At 41.0% G+C, this 20,243-nt stretch overlaps 1 protein-coding gene across 3 annotated transcripts; it reads left to right on the forward strand.

Moving 5' to 3' along the window:
- The first annotated feature begins 366 nt into the window (after positions 1–366).
- On the forward strand, positions 367–6,972 carry KPNA2 (karyopherin subunit alpha 2). 3 transcript variants are annotated; one of them, XM_014067016.2, is made up of 11 exons: positions 367–531; positions 1,498–1,602; positions 1,683–1,820; positions 2,206–2,294; positions 2,971–3,239; positions 3,624–3,718; positions 3,804–4,067; positions 4,981–5,214; positions 5,734–5,916; positions 6,078–6,227; positions 6,481–6,972. In XM_014067016.2, the coding sequence occupies exons 2-11, from the start codon at positions 1,528–1,530 to the stop codon at positions 6,565–6,567; spliced, it is 1,584 nt and encodes a 527-aa protein (XP_013922491.1). In that variant the 5' UTR covers positions 367–531; positions 1,498–1,527; the 3' UTR covers positions 6,568–6,972. The 3 variants fall into 3 exon arrangements, with proteins under 3 accessions (XP_013922491.1, XP_013922492.1, XP_013922493.1); XM_014067017.1 differs by having other exon boundaries at positions 530–598; XM_014067018.2 differs by lacking the exon at positions 367–531 and adding an exon at positions 537–570.
- The last annotated feature ends 13,271 nt before the right edge of the window (positions 6,973–20,243 follow it).

Below are 20,243 nucleotides of genomic sequence, written 5' to 3' on the forward strand. Positions count from 1 at the left end.
CTCCTTCAAAGGTTTGGGCGGCCTGAAACTGATGTACCGGCCGTCCTGAAGCGTTTACCGCTAACCGGCTATCCATAGTTTCACCATTTGAAAAAATGCTGTATGTGACCATATAAACAATTAAGAACCCCCGGTAACCAAGCTGACGGCATAACGGTCAATTCTACCCCACGCGGAGTTCGTCTCGTAACGTTTGCTCCGCAAACCACCGCCCCTTTTACGCTGGGAAATGTAGTTCCATGAGCCTCGCGCGTGGGCGTTGCACATAACGATCGCGATATCTGGGACTCACGAGAGACTCCCTTCTCCTTTCCATCCCTCCCCCCCTCTCTCTCACAGGAACGCGAGAGCTTGAGCGTCTTATATTTTTTCAAACTTGCCAATGAGAGGGTTGCTTGGACTCGAATTGGCCAATGAGAGCGGGAGACCGCAAGAAGTTTAAATCACACCTCGAGAAGGCGAAGGGGGGGAAACGAGAGTGGGAGCTCCGCAGCTCCAGCAGTTCGGCGCAACGTGTTGGGGCGCTGTCGGGTAAGTGGCGGAGCTGCGCCGGGTCTGGAGGAGCGAAAGGTGCGCTGAGACTTAAGACGGTGGAAGGGTGAGGCAGGCTTCCTTAGAGGGTCCGAAAGCGGGGAAACGTCGGCAGGCTGTGGTGAAGGTTCAAAGCCTGGGAGGGGAAATGTTAATGAAATAGTTTTCCAGACCGGGACCGGTTCCGGTCACCGTCCTTCTTCTCTCCGCCGCCGCTCGTTCGTATTTGCTACGTTGTTTCACGAAGGCTTCATTTCCTAGCTAGGGAGACAGCCAAGGCGCTTTTCGTTCGCCCGAGTTGGCTCATTTAGCCGAGGCTTAACTCAGTTGGCTCACTTTTCTGAGCTCGCACGACACCCTGGACTGCAAATTTAGGACAACCGAGTTCGCCCAAAGCGCGAGAATGTACAAAATAAATTGCGGTTGGCTGGGTTGGGGGCGGGGTTGGCTGGGTTGGAGAGGTGTCTTGTAGACGCTGCCAGTGAGTTAGGGTGTTGTGTGTTTGGGGAGGGGATGTGAGGATAACAACGGCGTTGCATGTAATGCCTAATGCCCTAAAAATTCTCTTTCGCAATTTCAGTGGACTTTCCGCAAGATTGACCGCAGGCCTAAAGTAAATGTCCAGAGTAAAGGAAATAAAGAGATTGTTGAGCCTCATTTCCTTCCGAAGAGAAATTAAAATGCTTTGAGAGCCCTACTGTGGACTCTTGTTCCCTTAATTCAGAGGCATAAAGTTTGAAACCAAGTCAGCTGTGTATCTTAAAACTTGAAGCCCTAAGGAAAGTTTAAATTTAACTAAATACCATTCCAAAATGCTTGGAACAAAGCTGCCTCTTAGGCTGTAAACTGCATCTTATCTGGTGTTCGCCAGCTGTGGGTAATTTACAAATGGATGCCAATTGCAGTTCTGCAGTTAGTATTGTTAAAGGGTAATATCTTAATTTTAACTACTGGGTCTTTTTATAGGTTTAAAGACATATCTGTATAACAGTCACCATGTCTACCAATGAGAATGCTGGGGCAATGGCTGCCCGCCTGAACAGATTCAAGAACAAGGGCAAAGATTCCAATGTGAGTAACTGTCAACTGGGGATACAACTGCTTGTATTTTTAAAGCTGTAGCTCAGTTTTTCAATATATGTGTTCACTAGGAAATGAGGCGACGACGGATGGAAGTCAATGTAGAGTTGAGAAAAGCTAAAAAAGATGACCAAATGCTTAAAAGGCGAAATGTAGGCACTTTTCCAGATGATGCCACTTCACCTCTGCAAGAAAATCGGGGCAATCAGGTAACTGCCTATTTTATAAGCCTTTTGAAGAGTTGTCTACTTTAAGCTGTAGTTCTGGTTTTGGACAGGTATTTTTCCCAGTTCAAATGAAGGGGGCAGAGATTCAACCTCAGACTTTGTTTACAATCATTGAGTTGTAGGTTGTAAGATCACATTGTAAAACATAACACAATAACACATTTTTGATCTACTTTCATTTGACTTCTTTGAACAAAATAAGTTTGAATATTGCATTGTCAAAAGGAATTATTTTGTTTTTTTCTATCTTAGTAAAGGAAACTAAAATTAAGATTTGTGTATGTAATGGTGTAGCGCTGGTGAGGTTATTTTTCAAAAATACTGTAACTGTTAAACTTAATGTAGTTGCTTGAAATGTTGTTTGTAGGTTGCTGTCCACTGGTCTGTTGAAGAAATTGTTAAAGGCATTAACAATACTAATTTAGAATTCCAGCTGCAAGCTACTCAGGCTGCCAGGTAAGTGTCAATATGCATTACATTCTGCATGAAACAAACTGCAGATAAGAGTTGAAAAATTGTAATCTGAGGTTTCATAGTAAAACGTAGGACAAGAAGCTAAAAACTTTACTGTTTTTAGCACAATAAGAATGCACATTTTTCTTATTTAATGAGTTAATCAAAATCTATTTTTGTTCAGTTTTGGCAATGCAGTATACAATCCAGAAAATTGTGTCTTTCTGCAGGATATGAGTCCAATTAATATATAATGGTTAGATGAGAGGAATAGGAATATCTAAAACTTTTAGGATACAATCGGCAACCTAATTCTGAAAACATCTCTTGATACAAGATATTGGTATGAAATAAAGCATTAATTGGGAATATACAGGGTACTGTAAAAGTGATAGTATATTTCATTTAGTCTATTAATAAGTGCTAGAAAACTTTAGATTTGCTATATGAGTACCAAAAACTTAACATCATCCATGTTTATTGCCACTAGACTGAGAGATTTTGCATCTTATATACAATGCTTTGCAGCAAAAGGAATATTTTATTGTTCTGCATCTAAGTGAAACTCTAGTGACCAACTTTCCAAAATAAAATATGACTAACAACCGTTGTCATGGAAATGAAAATTTTCTCTCTAAAATATAGCTAGGAAAGCTAAATTTATTTCTCTTACACATAGGAAACTGCTATCCCGAGAAAAGCAGCCCCCTATAGACCAGATTATTAGAGCTGGCTTGATACCGAAATTTGTGTCCTTTTTGGGAAAAGCAAACTGCAGCCCTATTCAGTTTGAAGCTGCTTGGGCACTGACCAATATTGCTTCCGGCACATCAGACCAGACAAAAGCTGTAGTAGAGGGTGGAGCAATTCCTGCCTTTATATCTCTACTGGCTTCTCCTCATACTCACATTAGTGAGCAAGCTGTATGGGCTTTGGGGAATATTGCAGGTAAGTTGGTAAAGCTGATATGTTTCTTGTAAGTGGTAGTAAGATTTTGTACATTTCAGTGCTACACCTTTCAAGATTTTTTTCCCAACTCCATATAGCTACTGTTGAAATCATTTACACATGATGGCATTCATGACTAACATCTGTGACTGCAATGTTCTTTGGCTTCTGGTTGATAGTGGCTAGTTTGCCAAGGGTTTTAATGCTGCTATCAACAGGCTGCCCTGTTTCTCCTTCTTGAATAGTTTTCTGTGGCAGTTATTTTTATAATGCTTGGATTGTGATCAAGTCAGCTTGTCATGGTGGTATTCCTGCCCTGAATTAGCAGTAATTCCATATGACCTCTTAGTCTTAGCATTTGACACTCTTTATTTCTGCCTTCAGGTGATGGCTCTGCTTATAGAGACTTAGTTATTAAATATGGTGCACTCGACCCACTTTTGGCTCTGCTTGCTGTTCCTGATCTCTCTTCTATATCTGTAAGTGTGAATTCTCAGCTAAAATCTTAAATGTGAAAAACAATTTTAACATAACTTAAGCATAACCATGGTTTTTTCCCCCCAGATTGGCTACTTGCGTAACATAACTTGGACTTTATCAAACCTCTGCCGTAACAAGAACCCTGCACCACCCATTGAAGCTGTTGAACAGATTCTGCCCACTTTAGTTCGCCTACTGCATTTCCATGACCATGAAGTTTTGGCAGATACATGCTGGGCTATTTCTTATTTGACTGATGGGTCAAATGATAGAATTGAAGTAGTGGTCAAAACTGGCTTAGTGCCACAATTGGTGAAACTGCTAGCATGTGGAGAAGTTCCAATAATGGTAAGATAAATTAGTGAAGGTGATGAAGTATTGAAATTCTTCATATGGGAGAGGCAGTTCCCAACTCAAGTATAAAATCTCAACTATTGAGAAGTTTACTTTTAATATTCTTTGGTTTAGAAATCTTTTCAGTATATTCATGTTGCTCAAATTGCAAGCTCTTTTGGGTGAATATAGTGTTATCTTGAGATGCCTATGCCTCCTCCTTTGACAGAAATTGTTGGCATATCCTTGTAATTTTCTATTTGGACATGCTGATTTTTCATATTACCAAGTTCTACTTCTGCCTTAAGTGCAAAGCTAACTGGCTGAATTTGGACAAATCACTTTCTCTCAGCCTTAGGAAGCAGACATTAGCAAAAATAAGTAAACTTTGATATCTTGCCAAGAAAACTGCAGGGACATGTTCAGGCAGTTGCCAGAAGTCAACACTGATTTGAATAACAATGGAATTGACCAGATATGTGAATTCTATAAAGGTGTCCCCTACTGTACAATGATAAGATTTTTTTTTTTTTACATTTTTACAATGGGTATACGATCGTCCCATGATGTTGCTGTTGCATTTTATGGTTGTGATGAAGATCTAGGCAGCTTTTAACAGTTGGTTATGTAACAGTAACAGTTATGTTCGTTAATAGTATATACTTAGAATAGTAGTATTGAGAATTGCATTAAGAACTTTTGTGGGTGGGCAGGCAGGCTTGCATGTAAATATTGAGATAGTGCAAGGATTTTTTTGCATATTCGGTAGACCAAGGATGTCCATGGGCCACATACTGTCCTGGACAGCTCATAATGTGACTCCACAAAATCCTCAACTTTCAACGTGTGTTTTATACATTTTATGTGAAATATATTTATATACAGTCCACGGCTTCCTCTTGTTCAGTATCTTAAACCTCTCTTTCAGACTCCATCATTAAGAGCTATAGGAAACATTGTGACGGGGACTGATGAACAAACTCAAAGTGTAATAGATGCTGGAGCACTAGTTGTCTTCCCAAGTCTGCTTATTCACCCCAAAAACAACATCCAGAAAGAAGCTGCATGGACTATGTCTAACATAACTGCTGGCCGCCAGGATCAGATCCAGAAAGTTGTCGACCATGGGCTTGTTCCATATCTTGTTAGCATTTTAAAAAAGGTAATGCTGAAAATATATTTTGATATATCTGTGCCATCTTTGCCTTGCAATTAACTTTGGCTTTAAAAACATATGGTTTGCCTCAGGTAGATATTTTTAAAGGGAAAAATTATTCATAGTTTGCCTATAAGGCTTTATTTTCTATCTAGATGTTTCAGGGACACTTTTTTTTTAAACCTTTGGGGAAAGTAATAAAATTATAGTCTCTGAAATACCTTTGCTATTTAAGAACATGGGATGTATTAATTTGTCATATTCTTAATTTAAAAGGTATACTTAAGCAGTGTTCTTTAAATGTTTTGGCCATTTAAAACTAGGAGAAAGAAAGAAAATAAGTTTGATAATATATTTTAGAAGATGATTTTTGGAGAGTTATATAGACGATTTCAGAGGAAGAACTATAAGTATTTACATTTGTGTGAGTGTCACAAAACTTATAACTTTACAATATTAAACTTTGTTGGACCCCTTTAAGGCTGTTCTATTGCTGTCTCCTTACTTTCCTGTATCTTAAAACAGGGAGACTTTAAATCCCAGAAGGAAGCTATATGGGCAGTGACCAACTATACAAGTGGAGGAACAATTGGCCAGATCATTTACCTTGTCCAGGCAGGTGTATTAGAGCCATTATTGGATCTGCTTGTGGTTAAAGACAGCAAAACAGTCCTGGTGATTCTGGATGCTATTACTAATATTTTTATGGTAAGTTGACAATGCAATCCATTCTGGGGGGGGGGGGGGAGCATTTAGAAATCAATACTGTATATTTCACTACCAAGAGCTCTTAAAGCTAAAGCACATTCAGAATATCTTGTTTGTATGAAATGAAATGTGGTCCATTAAAAATGAAATTATCTCTATAGGCAGCTGAAAAAATAGGTGAGATTGAAAAGCTATGCATCTTGATTGAAGAATGTGGTGGCTTAGACAAAATTGAAGCTCTACAATCCCATGAAAATGAGCAGGTTTACAAATCAGCTGCAACTCTGATTGAAAAATATTTTTCAGCAGAGGTAAGTAAATTCAAGTTGGCCTGCCAAGGTTGCTATATAATTAAAAAAAGCTACTTGATAAAAGTAGATTAAAATTTTGTACACTTAAGGGCTTTCTGTAAACTATTAAGGGTGCTACTGTGTTAAAAACATGAAAAGATTGGTATTTTTTATATGTATACAAGCACCAATTTGCTTAAAATATGACAGCATGTATTAGATAGACTGGGAAGAAACTTAGAAGAATATTTTAAGCTTTATTTTTTTATTACAGGAGGAAGATGAGAATGTTGTTCCAGAGGCTGATTCTGATGCTTATACATTCCAAATTCAAGACAGTCCTGATACCTTCAAGTTTTAAGTCTCTTGGCCGTCTTCAGCCTGGTTCCCCCCATCCTCCCTTTTCTGTTCTGTCTCTTACACTGCCTTTTTTCTATGTGAAATGTGAAATAGCACTTTGTTTTATCTAAAAACTACTTGAACAGATCATGGCAGTTACATATGCCAAATGAACTTGTGTCTTCTACTTTTATGTCCTTTTTTGTATTCTGTAAATTCTCCAGTTCTGAATCTGCTGCCTTTCAGTAATGGATGTATCTAGATTTAGATTATATCCGTACTACAATTGGCCAGACAGAAATGGTTTGTGAATCTTCACTCTCAGTTTGATTTGCAGAACACACAACGTTCGTTAGCAAAAGCAAATCTCTCGGACTGATTTTAAAGAATACTTCTTCAAATGAAATAAACTGGTATTTGAGTATCATCCAAAGTGTAAAGAACTCTCTTTCTGAAGATGCAAAATGCTACAAGTTCACTGCATGTGAATAACTATGTACTACCAAACTTTCTGCAATTACCACCAGAGTCATGTTAGCAGAATGAAAATTATTTGGGGCAGGAATTGGCAAAGTAAATTGAAATGTTGATTTATTGTCCTCAGAAGTAGAAGTACTGTATTACCATTTTCAAAAGGCCCAATGATGTTTTTATACAACTGTCTGATCTATTGTTTCTCAACATTGGCAACTTTTAAGATGGGTGTGGACTTAAATTCTTTTCTTAGAGCCACATTCAGTTATCACTAGAGTAAATGTATTGTTTTACCTACATGGGTGGAGGTAGAGATTTCCCTTTGTTTGGGGAAGCAGGGATATGATAAGCCAGCAGAGTCATGTTAGGCATTTTCCAATTTTTTGGCATGCCAAGACCAAAAGGTTCACTGCTCTAGAGGCAATGGGTGTGTGAGTATATGAAGACTGGGTGTTTCATCCATTGCATCTAAATCAAGCCTGTGTATTTTATGCTCCTGGGCCACATGTGATCCTTTGGCTGCCCATGTGAGATCAGTTGAAAATGTAAATAAGCATGCTGCAGGGAGCAGAAGAAGCTGAATTGGTACCAGTTCTATGCAGTTGTCTCCATATACTTCTTCAGTCAGTCACCAGCTGTGGGAGGCAAGGAGAGAAATCACTTTTCTGCCCCTGCACATAACTTATTCCTGGAGCAGTCGGAGAAGATGGTGGTCATTGCATGAGGTCACCTGGGGTTTTCATGGGAAAATTAATTGCCCACTCCTGATCTAGATAATAACTAAAGCTTATGGAACTTCTACACTAGCCTAATAGACAATAGCCTATAATGTGAGCAGGAAGTATGTTGTTTAACCGGGAAGGACTTAGGAAAAGATTAGAAAATTAATTAACCTTTTGCTTTATTTGATGTAATGGCCAATAGCTAGATTGTTATTTAATTGGTTCTACCCTTGCTTTGGATAGTTTTTTAAGCCAAACTGATTTACAAGTGTGAAACTTAGCATAAATCAACCTGAATATTCAATATAGCGGAATAGGATTTTAAAAAGCAAAGTTAACTTGCTGTGTTAAGGACTGCTCTAGTAATCCCACCAGCTCAGGCCAAGCAGAATTTAGGGTCATTAAAACCTTAATTTAGTATTGCTACAACCTTGTGTTGAGCAGTGGCAAAGTGGCAACTTAATCAGATCCTCCACAAAAGCTTATAGTTATATTAGCAATCGTTTGGCAAGGTTGGTGGTAATAAATCATCTGGAGAGACCTATATCCATGTTTACAGTTGTCACAAATGCGCCTTTATATGCTTAAAAGAAGATTCTCCTTCAAATTCAAAGTAAACTTTGTCACTTGGGTATGATCCAGCCTACCGCTTTACATTTATCCTGAAATCTGGACACAATTGCAAAATATAAATTTCTAACAGACATCAGCTGGGCAGGAAATACTCTGAATATCAGCTTACACTAGAGAATAAAAGGCCAGTTGATTGGAAAGTACAGCCCCTTTAGTATTTTAGCTTTGTGTACTTTCACTGTTACCAAGAAAAGACTTACCTGTTTTTCATGCTATTGTTACATTTGTAGCAATCAGCCTATTTAAATTTAAAAAACCTAAAAAAATATCTCTCTTACATGCTCATACTGTAAAAAGGCTACAATAGGGGTGAGGGTGGGGATACAAAATCTTACTGTAATGCCAAAGGCGAGTGTGGGGTAATCAGAAGATTTTTAGTAATCAGTGTTTTTTCAGTTGAAAAAAAATCAGTGTCACCTAGATAACTGGTATTGATTCAACCCCCTAGTTATCTAGGTGACACTGATTTTTTTTCAACTGAAAAATATAAAAATACCTTTTTGAGGAGTTTGAAGGAAACTTTGGCAGTTGGAGGTATATTGGCCTATTTCTCCACTTAGACATCTATCTAGTCAATTCTGGCTTTGTATATTGGCGACAAGTAAACAACTTTTCTTCAAGAAGCCCTGTAGCTGTTGGCCCTGGTTGCTCAGCTAATAACTGAATCCTTTAGACTATTTCCCCTCCTCTGGTCCAGGAACCTGAACACCAAGTGTGCATGGTACAAATGTTTTCAGGTTTCTAAAATTTAAATTAAATAGACTGATTAGTAGAAATACTTGACCTGGGTAATAGCAGTAGACTTATATACCGCTTCATAGGCCTTTCAGGCCTCTAAGCGGTTTACAGCTTAGTCAGCATATTGCCCCCAACAATCTGGGTCCATCAGTAATGACTGATCTAGTATAGCTTCCTGTAAATTACAGGGTAAGGGGAAAAAACTGCTAACTAGAGTTGTTTACACAAACAGCACTCCCAATACGTCATCTTGTTAACCTTGCAACCTATCCTAGCTTTGTAACACATTGATTCATACATTGATGTTTTTAACCTTTTTTTTTAGGAACTCATCAATTCTATCCAACCCTGTTGTCTTTCCCTTTCTGTTAGTTCAAGTCATTTTTCCACAATTCTGTAATTAGATTTGCATACATTCTCCATCAGGCCTCTTCAGTGTATTTATACTTGTAACTCGCTTTATATTCAGTCTCCATTCTTGCTCCTTGCTGCAAATTCTCAGCCAACATACAAACAATACACACATCTTTATATTATATTACCCAACTAACACACACCTAATGCTATCCTAATACATTCATTCAGAGATACATTCAACATCCAAAGGAACTTCACACTTCCTTCTCTTGTTCACTATTCAACGCTGAATCATTTGCTAAGCATCCTGTTCCTGAAATTTTATTACAAAGCTTAATTGCAAGACAAGAAGCTTGGATTATAACTTTAAGTCAACTGCTACATAATGGCTATTTTAAGGATTTGCCTTCAAATTGAATTTGGTTTTCCCAATTCACAAGATGGGAGGTGTTTTCTGCTAAAGCATATTCTAACATGTCAAACTCGCAGGTCAGATGCATCATGCACTGGCTACGCCCATGCCTGCTTTAGCAAAGGGGGGGGAAAGTGATATGTGATGACGCTGTGACAATGTGAGTTCAACACAGATGGAGCAGATGCTTTGGCTGAGTTGCTTTCTTTTTTGGTTGAATCCATTACAGAGAAAACCTATATCAAAAGCTTAATTTTAAAGTGGACATTTCTGGGATATTTCAAACGTGAAGAATCAGATGATGGAATGTATGCACAGATGAGACCCTGTGGATCAGAGGAAGGGTCGCATGTGGAGATAGGACCCAGGTATGGATGGAATGGACATGAGAGTGAGGAATATGAATTCTGATAAAACATTTTCTCTTGTCTTCATTTCTTTGCCTTGACAATTAAAAGCTTTGCTCCTTTCTGTCTCACTGCAGAGGGAGGGGGGGTGGGGGTGGTTGCTGCCTCAGACAAACGTTTTAAACTGCTTTTACTTTTTTCTGAGGAAGGAGGGAGGTTGTGGCGGAGCTGCCTCAAATAAAAACTTCTTTTATTCTGCTCTGCAATAGGAGTGCGGGGGCTGCACATTAACAGCGAGACAGAAGTTAGCAGCTTAAAACCACTAGCCAGGATATTAGGAACAGGAATAGCTCACGTATAAGAAAACCCCCAAAACCCACATAGCTGGCACACTGCAAGATACTCATGACTGGGATGAAAAACAGGTGATGTGACATTTAACTATTTAACATAACAAGCATAAGGGTTTGGGGGGGCTGAAATCCAAATAGCCAATCAATATTATCTGTTATTCATGCATTACTAGGGGAAGGGCAAAGGGTGAATGCGACCATTCCTTGATTATAAAAACTGCTGTAAGATTCTAATCTTGGCCCTTGGTTAGCTTTTCAAACCGGGGTCCTTATATCTTGGTACCAAAATAAAAGTATAATTCTGTATCACACTTTGTGTCCGGTGACTTATCTGCTTCGACACCAACCAAGAGCCCAGGTTTGGTGACAACACATGGGCTAAAGAATTGGAATCTCCAATAAAGTGATAGCAATGGTTCCCCAAAAATGGTTTAAATGGTATCTATAGATCTGTGATTCAGGTTGGTTGCCATATTTTTGGGACTATAAGACCCACTCCCCCCCCCCAAGTGGGTGAAAATGTCTGTGCATCTTATACAGCAAATATTGCATCAGTTGGGGGTTTGCCATACCTGGGGGGAGGGAGTTGGGGCTGCGGTGGTGACAGGCAGCAGCGATCCCCACTGCCTGGAACAGCTGATTGACGGTATTCTGGATGGCTGATCCAACTGCCAATTGGCTGCGAAGATTCCAGCGTTTCCTGGCTGAGGCAGCAACACAGAGGTGGGATTCAGCCAGTTTGGCCGAACCAGTTAACTGTGTGCAATTCAGGAGAACCGGCTGATCCCCCCACTGGCTGGCCTGGGCATGCTCTACGTCTGGCTGCCCTGTACAAGTTAGTCACCAAGGACACCTTGCTGTGGCCCGCTGTCCTGCCACAAGAGTGCCCTTCCCGGCCTGCATGGTGGACTGTGGCACCGGGTGGGTTGGACGACACTTGGCTTCCAGGAGAGTGCAGGCAAAGGAAGCGGCCAGGTTGCCACTGCCTTTCACGTGTAGCGAGATGAGGCTCCCTTTGCCATCCCTTTCCCCCACATTGCTGGGCTTCCTGTTTGAGGGAAGCTTTCCTCTTTCCCTGCTCCTTGTCTTTCCCTCTTTCTGGCCTCTCCATTGCAGAGCAGCATCCAGGATCCATTAGCCAAGGGCAAGCAATTGAAGCAGGATGTGGTGGGGAAGCCTTGTGCAAAAGACGAATGGGCCAGGGAGGCAAGTTGGCGATCCCCGCTGCCTGGCTTGTGGGAGCCTTGCTGGATGCTTTCGCAGCAGAGGTACTACAAAAGCAGAGGCAGAGACACTGAGGGTGGGGGGGGGGGAGAGCTGCCAGGATTATTGGAGCAAGGGTCCATTCAAACAAGCATCCAGCAAGGGTGCATCGGGGAAGCAATAGCAATAGCAGTTAGACTTATATACCGCTTCATAGGACTTTCAGCCCTCTCTAAGCGGTTTACAGAGTCAGCATATCGCCCCCACAGACTGGGTCCTCATTTTATCCACCTCGAAAGGATGGAAGGCTGAGTCAACCTTGAGCCGGTGAGATTTGAACAGCCGAACTGCAGATAACAGTCAGCTGAAGTGGCTGCAGTACAGCACTCTAACCACTGCGCCAGAAGATCTCATCTGCTCACCTGGCATGGTTGAAATCTGAAATCTGACTACCATTCCAATCAGCCATTCCTTTGTTTTTACTTTCACACACACACACACACACACACACACACACACACACACACACACACACACACACACACACCAGTAAATGGGGATGTAAGGGGGCACTGCAGAAACAAAATACGTTCCTATGAATAGTTCTTAAGAAAGTGTCCTCTTTATAAACTGTCCTCTATAAAGGTAAACCTTAAACACGTCCCCCATAACAGTATGTCTACAACAGATCCCCTATAGTAGTGTGTCATTCCTTGATGTTCTCAGCTATAGTGCTTTCCTAACAATAAATTACACATTGCTGACAGTTCTTTCTTGCAGAAAAATACTACGGTACCTCCTCACGCTACATACAAGGGTGTCAAACCAGAAAAGACTAGCAGAAAAAAAATTATTTTACACCTGAAGTAATAAAATAGGCTGAGGAACATGGAAACAGAGCAGTGGACAGACATTCTGGGCCACTTCCAACTGGAAAAAATGATAAGAGAATGGAGGAAGCAGGTGGATGAGCTGCAAAAAGTAAAAGATAAAAGTGAGCACAATTTTCGTGGGCTTTCTGCAAAGTGGCCATAGTTAGAGGTGGACATGAAAGAATGGATCACATATCACCAGAATAATGGCTTCACGGTTTCTACAAATATGGCAATATATGAAACCAAACGCATTGCTGTAGAGAAAGGCATTCAGGGTTTTACTGGGTCACCATCGTGGTGCTACAGATTTATGAGGCAATATGGCATTGCTATGCGCACCAAAACTAGAATTGCACGAAAAATGCCAAAAGAATATGAATCTAAGATTCTGTCTTTTCATACATTTATAATAGATGGTAGGAAGAAAAATAATTTTGAAATTGGCCAGATTGGTAATATGGTTGAAGGGCGGCTAATCTTTGATATGCCATCTGATAAGACTGTTGATCTAAAAGGTGCCAAAACCATAACAGTGAAAACCTCAGGACATGAGGAAAAACATTACACGGTTGTGTTGTCCTGCTATGTGCCGAGCCCATACTTTAATGCCCCCATGCTATACCCCCTGCACATGTTTGTGTGACACCCCCCCCCCACTGCCCCACACATGCACGCATGGCGTTCTTGGGTCCTGGGGAGGGCAAAAATGGCTTTCCCCGCTCCCCTGGAAGCCCTCCAGAGGCTGGAAACAGCCCGTTTTCCTACTTCCAGTGGACCCAGTAGGTCCATTTTTTGCCCTCTCCAGGCTCCAGATGCTTTCTAGGAGCCTGGGGAGGGCAAAAACGGCCTTCCCTGCCACCCAGAGGCTCTCCGGAGGCCAGAAATGGCCCATTTTCCATCGGCCCAGTAGGTATGTTTTTCACTGTCCCCAGACTCCAGAGGCTTTCTAGGAACCTGGAGAGGGCAAAAAACAGCCCCACACACAAACTGGAAGTCTGTTCCCAAATGGCCAAAAATCAAGGCTAAAAATCAAAGCATAAAATCAGCTGGCCAGAGCGCGCATGTGCGCTGCAGCTGATAGGGCAATGCCTTGTGTGCCCTAAGAAATGGCTCCGCATGCCACCTGGGCTTCGCCATCACGGCCTTAGATGGAACTGAAGATAGTATCATATATGAAGATAGTGAAGAAAGTGATATCAGTGATTGTGATCAACTGAGCTTCCTCAATTCTGATACTAGCGATGATGAGTTCTTGGGATTTCCAGAAAATTAGAAGACTGCTTGAACCTTAAAATCTCTTCTCATTTGTTAATGACATGATGATGATTCTTAATACCACTGTTAACTTTACATGGTTGAAATATTATTCTGCTATATTTTATGCTATATTTTATATATATATATATATATATATATATATATATATATATATATATATATATATATATATATATATATATATATATATATATATATATATATATGAAATATAATATTTTTTCTTGTTTTTCCCCTCTAAACCTAGGTGCATCTTATAGTCTGAAAAATATGGGAATTAAAAAAACTCTATTTGAGGTACACTTGTCTCCCAAATAATATATTTGATTTTTTTATGGAAGAAATTTGGGAACTCACCTGTGGTGGGATTCAATTTTTTTTACTACCGGTTCTGTGGGCGTGGCTTGGTGGATATGGCATGACTTGGTGGGCATGGCTTTGTGGGCGTGGCAGGGGAAGGTTACTGCAAAATCCCCATTGCCTCCCGATCAGCTGAGACTCGGGAGGCAGAGAATAGATGGGGGCGGAGCCAGTCAGAGGTGATATTTACCAGCTCTCCAAACTAATCAAAATTTCCACACCGTTTCTCCAGAACTGGTCAGAACCTGCTGAATACCACTTCTGCTCACTGACATATAGAGCCATGTGATATAATCATGAGATGTTTTTCTTTTCTAATTTGTATTTTTAGTTTGTGTTTTTAATTTTATGTTCCTTATTTTATAAGATTAAAATGTTTATACATTTCGAAAAGACATCAGCTGGTCAGGAAATACTCCGAATAGCTGCTTACACTAGAGAATAAGAGGCCAGTTGATTGGAATGTATTATCCTTTAGCATTATTTTAGCTCTGCTAAAGGCTTTCTAACAGCTTTGTTAGAAAAAATATATGAAAAAAAAATAAAATCCTATTTGTCCCGCGACATAGTTTACTGTCATCAAAATCCTGATTATATCATGCACTGTATATGCTTTTTAAGTGACAGGATGCATACCATAATATGTTGGTTTACAATTCCTAATAACCTTAATTTGTATAGAATAACATATCTGGACTAAACTGAACCAAAAAGCATGACACTGAGCAGTATTTTGTCATTGTTATTTTAAAAATGCAAGTGTGACATATCTATCACTAAAACTGCAATCTAGCATGCTCTGCCTTTATAAAAAGCATTGTATAAAAATATTGTTGATCAAAGTCATGGTGAGCGGTGGCAGTAATCCATGTTGATGGGCCTATTTGATAAAGACTATTTATTAAGATAGAGAGTGTGATGGCATCACAGTTAAGATGCTGGGCTTGTGGATCACAAGGCAGTTCAAGACCCAAGTACCATGTGACAAGGTGAGCTGCTGTTACTTGCCCCAGCTGCTGCCAACTAGCAGTTCAAAACCATGCAAATGCATACAAGTAGATAAAGGAGACCTTAGAGTTGGCACGATTGGACTGGGGAAACCTTTATCTTTACCTTCACCTTTTTTATTGTTAAGATATAATAACCAAATATCCTGGTGGGTGCTACAACATGATCCTTGACAAGGGTCAAACACAGTAGCCTATCTCAACATTGGTTTGTCCAATTATGTACTGTGTTTATACTCACATTTCAGGTGATAGAAAACAAATTTCTTTTTTGATGAGATATACATCCAAAAGAACCTTTCCATTGATCAATAAAAATGGGTGTTATAGAAAGAACATGAAGCAGAAAAAGTGTATTTCTTGCCAAAGTTGACAGCTCAATGGAAAGCAGAAATTCTGTTAATTATACTTATTTCTTTGCTTGCATTTCTATGGAAGGCAAGCCTGTCAGATTTAAATGAAGATGTTCAACATGTAGAAACCTTCCAAACGGATAGGCCATTCCTGCAAGATAAATTATACATTCCCAATTGTTTGTGCATTTTAGATTCTTTGTTTGGATTAAAGGAAATAGAGCAGGCTGATACAATTGATGGTCTTTAATCTGCTGATATGGCATATGTAGTCCATCTTCCCTGAATTCTCAAACCAGAGACACATAGAAGTTACATTACACAGTATGACACCCCAAGATTACATGATACATGATTTTCATCACCTTCTTTGGATGAGTGGTGGTGGTGGGAAATTATTTGATTAAAATCCTTTACATAGTGTTTGGGTTTTTGGTGTTGGTACATAATGTATAGGGACGCGGTGGCTCAGTGGCTAAGATGCTGAGCTTGTTGATCAGAAAGGTTGGCAGTTCAGTGGTCCAAATCCCTAGCACCGCATTACAGAGTAAGCCTCCATTACTTGTCCCAGCTTCTGCCAACCTAGCAGTTCGAAAGCATGTAAAAATGCAAGTAGAAAAATAGGAACCACCTTTGGTGGCAAGGTAACAGTATTCCATGTGCCTTCGGCGTTTAGTCATGCCGGCCACATGACCATGGAGACGTCTTTGGACAGCGCTGGCTCTTTGGCTTTGAAATGGGGATGAGCACCGCCCCATAGGGTCGGGAACGACTAGCCCATATGTGTGAGGGGAACCTTTACCATTACCTTACATAACTTATATAGCTGGTGGTTGATATTGGTACATCAATACAGTGTTTAGCGCAGAGGTGTCCAATCTTGGCATTTTTAAGACTTGTAGAATTCAACTCCCAGAATTTGTAATTGGCTGAGGTATTCTTGGAGTTGAAGTGCACAGGTCTTAAAATTGGCCAGTATGAACGCTAGTGGTTTAGCGTTTGCTCCCAAAGATGCTTTTTTCAAGAGGCAACTGGATTTTCTGGGGTTTTTTTGAAGACGTTTCGCTTCTCATCCAATTCTGAAGAAGATTCTAGGTGAAAAGTGAAACGTCTTCAAAAAAAAAACCCAGAAAGTTCAGTTGCCTCTTGAAAAAAGCACCTTTGGGACAACCATGACCTGGATGACTGAGAATCTTCATAGACATTTAGCGTTCGGTGTTTTCAATTCCATTGACCAGCAGGAGGCGCCCTGTGACTGGCTTTATCAGATTTAAGACTGCCCATTTCTGACAAGACCAAAATAAGATAAAATTGCTCTTATGTTGTCTCCTGGTTGTCAATGGAATTGAAGTAGGATTTAAGAGCAGATGGGTCCACATTCAAAGGCCACAGAACCTATTTCCTTAGCCCCAATGTAAAAGCAGTTGATGGTGGAATTACTATGTCTTTAAAATGTACTCTTTCTCAAATAAAAGAGGGTGGAGGGTAGTGTTAAAGCATGTGCAAAAAAAAGTATATGACTGTGAAAACCTAGCCCTGTGATGGCGAACCTATAGCACATGTGCCACAGATGGCATGCAGCCCCCTGTCTGCGGATACGCGAGCTGTTCCTCCAGTTCAGCTCTACCGCGCATACACACCAGTGGTGGGTTCCGGATCCCGTTGAAACCGGTATGGTGCAACGGGGCCAGGCATCCATCACATGCACACACGTGCATGCATACTTACCGCCTGCAATGCTCCAGCTGCTTAGTGGAGCGTCGTGCAGGCGCCGTATGCTCCGTGTGTGTGCACGGAAGCCCCGAAAACCTCAAATACCAGTAAGGAGCGCAGGCGGGCGGGTGGGACCTCCGGAGCACCGCACTGCAACGGTACCTGGTGCGCCCAGCAGGCACCGGTACGCCCGTACTGGGGCATACTGGTCATAATCCACCACTGATACATACGCACCTCCTACCAGCCAGCTGGTTGTCGGGTCTCTGCTGTGCATGTGTGAGGGGGTGGAGGTGTGGAGGTGGGCTGCTGTGCATGAGTGAGGGGGTGGAGGTGTGGAGGTGGGCTGCACATGCAGGGGGTGGGGCGCATGCAGTGGGTGCATGCACAGGGGGCGCATGTGCAGAGGGTGGGGCATATGTACGGGGAGGCTGTGTGTGCATTGCATTTTGGGGGGTCAGGTGTGCACACGCGCATTTTGGCACTCAGTCCAGAAAAGGTTAGTCATCATTGACCTAGCCTCTCCCAGAATCCTAGTTTCTTCAACTGAGTTCTGAAAGAGAAGAGTTCAATTTTCCTTCCTATGTTCCATTAAGCAGTCTAACCACCAACATACAAGCTATGTTGTACTACTGAATCTCAGTTGCTGCTTTCCAACAAACCAGTTGGAATTTCTTTCGCAATAATTCTCTGATTTGGGTCATCCCCAGGATTTAAACTGAATTTTCCCATTCCATCTATTCAATTGCTCATAGCAATGTAGCTCTCTTTCACCAGAGTGGGCTCTAAGTACTATGTCTTAATTAAAGACAATGTTCCATAGTTGGTCTCTCAGCTTCTCTCCCTATTTGAACTTGGGGATTTCTATACTAGTTCTCCATAGTGCACTAGTTCAGTTTTTGAGAGTAAAACAGATTTTTTTTAAATAAATTTATTAGAAACTGATAATTCAAGCAAGCTGGTAGACAATCAAAATTTTTATCACAGGCAAGGCTATGGCTTTGCAATAGGTAGGGCTACTTTGCCTCAGGGAGCAGATCCTAGATGGGATTAAAAAGGGGGGAATCCCCTTGCTATTCCCTCAAATTACACACCAGTCAAAGAAAGACTCCACTATGAATAGGATGTTCCTCAAGAGAACATGAACTTGACCTTTACTTCACACAAAGAGAAGAGGAGGGAAGACAGGTAGTCAACTCTTAAACAGCTGAATCGGCACAAGAAAGTATGACTCGATTCATGATGAAACAGATTCTTAAATCTATGTGTGATGACACTGCAAAAGAAAGCAAACCCACAGCCCCCAAGTTCCTACTTGCCTTATTGCTTCTGAATCCTTTTGATGTTGCATTGAACCAGAGCAGAAAAATGTGCTAGCAATCTTATCAGTTGGGATGAAAGTCAACCATTGCTGCCCTTGGTGAATCTAAACTCATTTCATTGTTGACATCACTAGTCACCCATTGAAGAAAACCAATGGGTTAGCTAAAGGTACATATTATCCTAAAGGCTTAAGACATGAAGCATGACTGGAACAATGGAGGAAAGACCCCCTCCCTTCTCAAGAGATTATCTATGTATTCAAGGGGAAAAGGCTCTAACACATAGGATTCTGATGATGATGATAATAAAGGTTGCCTTCTCTTTTTTATTGCAGGGAGCAGACCAAAAATGGAGAATTGCTGCAGCCACTTCCCAGGCTGCTGAAGTTTACCTACTGTATTGCAGAAGACAACTTGAGAAAAAAAATATAAAAAGCACACAAGAGAAAAGCGCATAGTTTGCTTAAGTGCCACCACCAATTTGCATAAATTAAAAACCAGTAACCATTTGCTGAAAGCCAGGTTGACGTAGTGGTTGAGTCCAGAAACTGGAAGAACTGAGTTCTAGTATCACTTTAGGCCCAAAGCCAGCAGAGCTAGTCAATGTCTCTTAGCCCTACCACGAAGGCAACGGCAAACCACTTCTGAAATCTTGCCAAGAAAACTGGTCCAGGTAGTTGCCAGGAGTCAACCTGACTTGAAGGTCTGCATGCACACCCACCTACATGCATGCATGTGCACAAACACACCCACCCAAATTCTTAGTTAAACCCAGGGGTGAAATCCAGCAGGTTCTGACAGGTTCTGGAGAACCAGTAGCAGAAATTTTGAGTAGTTCAGAGAACCGGCAAATGCCACCTCTGGCTGGCCCCAGAGTGGGGTGGGAGTGGAGATTTTGCAATATCCTTCGCCCCGGAATGGAGAGGGAATGGAGATTTTGCAGTATCCTTCCCCTGCCACGCCCACCAAGCCACGCCCACAGAACCAGTAGTAAAAAAAAAATAATTTCACTACTGGTTAAATCCCAATGACTACTTAAGCATAGAGGTGATCGGTACCCAAAACTTGCATATCGGACAGAAAATTTGATTAGTTAAGTAAAATAGTTACTAAGTAAAATAATCACACAACCGTGATTGGGCTTGTGATTTTATGCAAGACAATGCACGGTAACTGACAGTAATGGCAAATTTGAGACCAATAGAACGAAGCCATAAAGATTGTGGGCATTGGTTGGGAAGTTATTTTTCATCACCATCATAACTATGAACCGTCGCTGTTCTTTGAAGTCACTAGGACTACCTGTACTTTTATGAAGAACTTAATAATATATAAGGACACGGTGTGTCAGTGGCTAAAACGCTGTGCTTGTCAATCAGAAGGTGAGCAGTTCGGCAGTTCAAATCCCTAGTGCCACATAACGGAGTGAGCTCCCATTACTTGTCCCAGCTTCTGTCAACCTAGCAGTTCAAAAGCATGTAAAAATGCAAGTAGAAAAATAGGGACCACCTTTGGTGGGAAGGTTACAGCATTCCGTGTGCCTTTGGCATT

Source organism: Thamnophis sirtalis, unplaced genomic scaffold, assembly GCF_051295495.1.
Source record: "Thamnophis sirtalis isolate CommonGarterSnake01/CBP01778 unplaced genomic scaffold, rThaSir2_p1.2 scaffold_3, whole genome shotgun sequence".
Taxonomy (NCBI): domain Eukaryota; kingdom Metazoa; phylum Chordata; class Lepidosauria; order Squamata; family Natricidae; genus Thamnophis; species Thamnophis sirtalis.